Raw genomic sequence first — 6,376 nt, 5'->3', positions numbered from 1 at the left:
CCTGGCTGGGCTGGCTGAGCTGGGCTGGGCTAAGCAGAGCTAGGCTGGGCTGGGCTGGGCTTGGCTGGGCTAAGCAGAGCTGGGCTGAGCTGGCTGGATTGGTCTGGGCTGACCCGTGCTAAGCTAAGCTGGCTCCGCTGAGCTGAGCTGGGCTAAGCAGAGCTGGGTTGATCTGGGCTGGGCTGGCTGGGTTGGGCTGGGCTGGGCTGGGCTGGGCTGGGCTGAGCTGATCTGGGCTGGGCTGAGCTGAGCTGAGCTGAGCCGGGCTGGACTGAGCTGGCTGAGATGGATGAACTGAGCTGGGCTGAACTGGGCAGGGATGAGATGGGTGGGCTCCCATGGGTTCAACGGAGCTGGGCTAAGCCAAGCTGAACCACACTTAGCTGAGCTGAGATCACGTGGAGTGGACTGGGCTGAGCTTCGCTGAGCTATATTGAACTAAATTGGCTAAACTGAGCTGGGCCCATCTGGGCTTGGATGAGCTGGGCTGTTTTGGGTTATTCTGGGCTTAGCTGGGTTAGCTGCTATAGCAAGGGTGAACTAGCTGAGCTGGGCTGGTCTCTGTGACTTGTGCTGAGCTGGGTGAGGTGACCTGAAATGCGTGGGCAGAGCTGCCCTAGACTGGGCATAGCTGAAAGGTGCTGAGCTAGAGTCAGCAGGGCTTATGGAAGTTCAGCTCCTTTAGCAAGTCTGAAGAGACTGTTTGGGGCTGGATTGACATCTGCTGGGCCACATGGACCCTGCTGAGCTGAGCTGGCTGTGCCGGTTGGTCCTGGCCAACACTGTCTGGGCAGATATTTGTGATCCACTGTGCTTGGGTGGAGGGTTGCACTGACTCCACGTGCTTCCCACACACTGCCTGGAGCTGCCTGCCTGGGGAGATTTCAGGGTGAGCTTCTGTGCCCGAGCTGGGTGCTGTGGGAGCTGAGCCTGCCAGTGCTGAGGGCCAGTGCCCAGGAAGAGGCAGAGCTGGCGCAGGCTTGAGCTCCAGCTGAGCCTCCTGCATGGGGAGCCGGGATGCAGGCCTGTCCCTGAGTGCAGGTGTCAGTGCTGCCTGTGGCCAGCTCGACATGTGCTGTTGGGAGCCCCCTCCCTCCCTCCTGGCTTTGAAAACTGGGGTCCTGCAGCCAGAGGCCCTCCCGCTGCCCCAGAAGCCTCACATCAGTTCAGCTGTCACCTGGCCTCCTGCCACAGCCAGCCTCGTGTGTGCAGGCCGGGGGGCCTACCGGAGGCTCAGCACTGGAGCAAGCTGCAGTGGGGTGGGGGCTGGGAGAAACCCCTGACCAGCAGAGCACAGGAGACGACTTCTCACCCTTCCCTTTCTTTTTGTGCCTCGGGGTCCTCAGCGAGCCAGTCATCCCCGAGCCTCTTCCCCCTCGTTTCCTGTGAGAGTCCCTTGTCCGACGAGAGCCTGGTGACCGTGGGCTGCCTGGCCAAGGACTTCCTGCCCGACACAGCCACCTTCTCCTGGAACTTCAAGAACAACACAGCGATCCGTCAGGGTGTCAGGACCTTCCCTTCGACGATGGTGCAGGGCAAGTATGCCGCCACCTCTCAGGTCCTGCTGTCCTCCAAGGACGCCTTTCAGGACCCCGACGAGTTCCTGGTGTGCAGAGTCCAGCATGGCGGTAACAACAAACACAAGGAGGTGCCCCTCCCAGGTGAGGTTGGGGACACTCTGGCCTGGCTGGAGGGAGCTATGGGGGGCTGCTTCACAGGCCGAGCTGACACCTTGTCCCTGATCTCAGGTATTGGAGTGGAGCAGTCCCCCAACGTGAGTGTGTTCATCCCATCTCGAGACTCCTTCTCTGGTCCCGGCAAACGCGAGTCCAGCCTCATCTGCCAGGCCACGGACTTCAGTCCCAAGCAGATCACAGTGTCCTGGCTCCGGGAGGGAAAGGTCTTGACGTCTGGCTTCACTACGGGCCCAGTGACCACAGAAGCCAGTGGGTCCCAACGCTCAACCTTCAAGGTCACCAGCACACTGACCATCACTGAGAGCGACTGGCTGAGCCAGCACGTGTTCACCTGCCGCGTGGATCACAGGGGACTCACCTTCCAGAAGAACGTGTCCTCCGTGTGTGGCACCAGTGAGTGCCCCTGTCCCGGGCCCAGCACTCCCCACACCCTGCCAGGGCACCCACACAGGTTCCCTTAGGTGGTGCCTGCCCCCCAGACATGCCATCTGCTGCCCGGGCCTGGGCAGGGGCAGAGGCAGCAGAAGCAGCAGTTGGGTGGGGGTGGGGATGGGGGAATCGCCCCTGCTGCAGCAGGACACCAGGGCTGGGCGGATCTGCTGCCACTCCTGGGGAGCTGCCCCCAGTCTCACGTCCACCCACCACTCAACCAGCATTCTCTCCACAGCAAGTCCACCCACAGGCATCCGGGTCTTCACCGTCCCCCCGACCTTTGCCGGCATCTTCCTCACCAAATCAGCCAAGCTGTCCTGCCTGGTCACAGACCTGGCCACCTACGACAGCCTGATCATCACCTGGGCCCGCCAGAATGGAGAGGCTCTGAAAACCCACACCAACATCTCCAGCAGCCACCCCAACGGCACCTTCAGTGCTGTGGGTGAGGCCAGTGTCTGCGTGGAAGACTGGGAGTCCGGGGAGCAGTTCACATGCACAGTGACCCACAATGACCTGCCCTCACCGCTGAAGGAGATCATCTCCAAGCCCAGGGGTAGGCTCGGCCCCCCGCCCCCCGCCCCCCCTGCTCCCAGGATCCCCCCGTCCCACCTTCACTCACCACTGTCTCTCTTCTCACAGAGGTGGCCAGGCACCCCCCGGCCGTGTTCCTGCTGCCGCCAGCCCGGGAGCAGCTGCTCCTGCGGGAGTCGGCCACGGTCACCTGCCTGGTGAAGGGCTTCTCTCCCCCGGATGTCTTCGTGCAGTGGCTGCACCGGGGGCAGCCCGTGTCCTCAGACAAGTACGTGACAAGCGCCCCGACGCCTGAGCCCCAGGCCCCGGGCCTCTACTATGCCCACAGCATCCTGACAGTGACCGAGGAAGACTGGAACTCAGGCGAGGTCTTCGCCTGCGTCGTAGGCCACGAGGCCCTGCCACACATGGTGACCGAGAAGACTGTGGACAAGTCCACTGGTAAACCCACCCTGTACAACGTGTCCCTGATCATGTCTGACACGGCCAGCACCTGCTACTGACCCGCTGGCCACCCGCCAGTCCAGGTCCTGGGGTCCCTTCGCTCTGTGTGCACACTAACTGCATCAGTGGAGTGAGATGCCGCGTTTTATAAAAATCAGAATAAAAAGATCCGTTCAAAAGATGCTGGTCTTGAGTGTGCGATGCTCTCACCTGCTGTGTCCCTCGCGCCCTCCACGCGGCCCCTCCTGCCTCGCCACCTGCCACCCGCAGCCTCCCAGGGCACTCAGGGTGGGCAGTTGCCACGCTCTTCCTCCAGCTGCTTCCAGAAACAGCCAAAAGCTCTGCCACACCACACATGCAGCACACCCGCACACACAGACACTCGCACACACGGGCACCCATGTCCCCGCACACACAGACATGCACACCCATGTCCTTGCACACACAGACTCACACACACACACTGACAGGCAGGCACACGGACTCCCCAGGCACAGGCGCGCCGGGCAGGGACACACAGCACACCCAAGCCCACTCACCTGTGCTCACGAGCACGTGGACGCACTCTGCAGGCCTGGCCTGGGCGGGACCCCAGCCGGGCGGCTGTCCACCACACTCTGGAGCCCTCCCTGCACTGCTGCCTCAGGGCTTCCCGCTGGCCTCTGCTGTCCTTCTGTCTGTGTGTGGAGATGCTTCCATGGCGCGGCCCGCCTGCACTTTGGCCAGGGCTGCTGTCCTCAGGCCCACCCTGGCTCTGCCACTGCAGCTTCTTGGGGAGTCCCAGCCTGTGTCCTGTGGCAGCTGCCCCAGGGACTGGTGCCTCCTGCCCAGGCTCTCGGTGGAGGCTGTGGGTAACCCCAGCAGCCACCTGTGAGAGAAGCAGGGTCCAGGCCACATCCTGACAGAGCAGGCAGTGTCCAGATGTGCCCTGAGGGCAGCGGGTGGCCCTGGGTGCCCCTCTGATAAGGACAACTTGGGAGCCCTGTCTGAGCGGTCTGCCCCGCAAGCACCCACCTTGCTCCCCCACCTGGAGAACAGCAGGCAGGAGAAGGCCCAGGGGGCTCGAGGCCTCTGTGGGGAAGACAGGGACCCAACAAGGTCACCAGGCACACAGCCCAGCCTGCGGCCACCTCCTAGACATCCCCCATGTGCTCAGCCCTGGGAGGCCTGGGGTTCAGTTGTCCCCGAGGGCCCATCTGTGCAGGGGCCACAGACCCCACTGAGCACCCGTGTCCCTCCAGTGTCTGTCTGTCCAGTCCCAAGAGCTGTCATGCTGATAGGGCAGGACCAGCCAGCCAGGACATCCCCACATGGACTCTGCTCTGAGCAGGGGATGGAGTGGCCGAGTGCTGGCCGAGTAAGGAGGGGATGGCCTCGGCCCCCAGCTCCCTCTGCCCATCCCAACCCCAGGACACAGGGAGCCCCCACACTGTGCAGCCCAGGTACTGGGCTAACTCCTCAAGGAAAGTCTACTCTGCCGCAGCCCCCACCTCTGCCCTCCTGCACCTGTCTGTGTGCCACATCATCTTGCTCTCTGTGCCACCCCAGGGCTCCTAGGACCAGGTCCTGGAGTCCCCAGCTCAGCTTGGCCTGTGCTCTGTCTCTGTCCAGCCCACACTGCTGGGCACCCAGCCCATTCTGGCTGGATCTCTTCCAGATGGGCCCAAAGCCTGGCTGCTGCTGTGGGCCCAGGCCCAAGCTGACCCTCCTCCCCATGTGTCCCCTTGCAGAGGGGGAGGTGAGCGCCGAGGAGGAGGGCTTCGAGAACCTGTGGACCACTGCCTCCACCTTCATCGTCCTCTTCCTCCTGAGCCTCTTCTACAGCACCACCGTCACCCTGTTCAAGGTAGACTGGCCCTGGGGCTGCAGAGGGGACAGGGGCCCTGGCTGGGTGGCAGTCCTGCCCCACCTCTTAGCTAACCGGGCAGCAATTCACACTGTCTCTGTGGTCCACAGGTGAAGTGACTTATCCGGGGATGGACATCGGAGGTCAAGAGACTGACCGACCCGCAGGGGCACTGCCTCTGGGCCAGGGCAAGACAGCCTTGTGGCCCATAGACTTGGACCTGAATCCTCCCTGGGTGGCCCTCCAGCTTTGCACTCTAGGTCGCAGGCTGCTTTTGACACTGGCCCCAGCCCTGGGCCTGCTGTCCGCCCTGCTTCGCCCAGCGCGTGTGTGTAGCCTGACACCAATACAGTTGTCCTCTCCTGAAACCGCTCTGTGCCGAAGGGTCTGGTTTCCTTTTCAGACTTTCCATGTTGTGTGGGCATCCTGAGGGAGGAGGCCAGATCCAAAGGGGGCCAAGGGGAAGGGAGCGACCTGGCGAGGCTTGCAAGGTGACACCCCAAAGGAGAGGCCCAGAGGCGGGAGGCCACAGGTGGCTGCTCATGGCTGTGGAGCCTGATGGAAGGACAGTGGCCAGCAGTAAAGAATTCCAGGCCTGGCCTCCTACACAGTCCAAACAGGGAGGCGGCTTGGGCCTCCGTGGGTCTGGCGGGGGCCTCTGCCCACCTTCTCTCTCAGTGCTGTATCTAGCCAGCCTGAGGGCCACGTGCCCCAAGGATTCAGAAGGGCCAGACTGGGCCTCGGGACCATGTGCACACCCCCTGCAGGGGGCCGGGCATCACACTCTTTGGGGAGGGGGTGCCAGGGACCTGCAGCAGTGGGTGTGGACAGGAGGGAGGAAAGCAGAGCAAAGCTGGGTGGCCTGCGCTTGGTGCCTTCAGGCTGCTGTGACCAAAGCCTGGGCAGGCGGTCTGACCAAGGCACCAGCAGCTTCCTGTCCAGTGAGAGCTGCTTCCTGGTTGGTAGGCAGTTCCTCCTCATGTGGTGGGAGGGACGGGGGTCTTTCTGGGGCTCTTATCCAAGGCCACTCATGCCCTCTGGCCCTAGTCACTTCCTGAAGGCCAGACCTCCCAATGCCATCACCTTGGTGGTCAAGGTTCAGCAGAGAAAATTTGGGAGGGGACAGAAAGCTTCAGTCCACAGCAGCTCTTAGGAGATCTCAGGACAGGAGGGCAGAGGACAGGAGAAGCCAGCACCTGGGTCCTGGGCTAGAGTTAGCTCGGAGACAGGACCCTGCAGAGACAAGCTGCGGGCAGCATCAGGGGCTGCCCTTGGCCATGGCTGAGGCATGGACTGCTTGGGCAGTCTACAGGTCCAGGGGAGGCCAGGCCAGCTGTGGGGCAAGGGCCAGCAGAGGCAGAGGTGGGGAAAGGGTTGCAGAGGAAGGGCTGGGATGGTGCCTCACTGAGGGCCAGTCTCCTGC

General features: G+C 62.9%; 1 gene segment (V, D, J or C); it reads left to right on the top strand.

The window, feature by feature from the left end:
• Nucleotides 1–5,321, top strand: part of LOC107151270 — a 10,821-nt gene extending 5,500 nt beyond the window's left edge. Inside the window, 6 exon segments of the C gene segment in view lie at nt 1,347–1,661; nt 1,749–2,090; nt 2,365–2,685; nt 2,772–3,104; nt 4,838–4,953; nt 5,064–5,321. Of these exon segments, the coding sequence occupies nt 1,347–1,661; nt 1,749–2,090; nt 2,365–2,685; nt 2,772–3,104; nt 4,838–4,953; nt 5,064–5,072 (1,436 nt within the window).
• The last annotated feature ends 1,055 nt before the right edge of the window (nt 5,322–6,376 follow it).

The sequence above is a fragment of the Marmota marmota genome, unplaced genomic scaffold (assembly GCF_001458135.2).
Source record: "Marmota marmota marmota unplaced genomic scaffold, marMar, whole genome shotgun sequence".
Classification (NCBI taxonomy): domain Eukaryota; kingdom Metazoa; phylum Chordata; class Mammalia; order Rodentia; family Sciuridae; genus Marmota; species Marmota marmota.
This window is presented reverse-complemented; position numbering and strand designations above follow the sequence as displayed.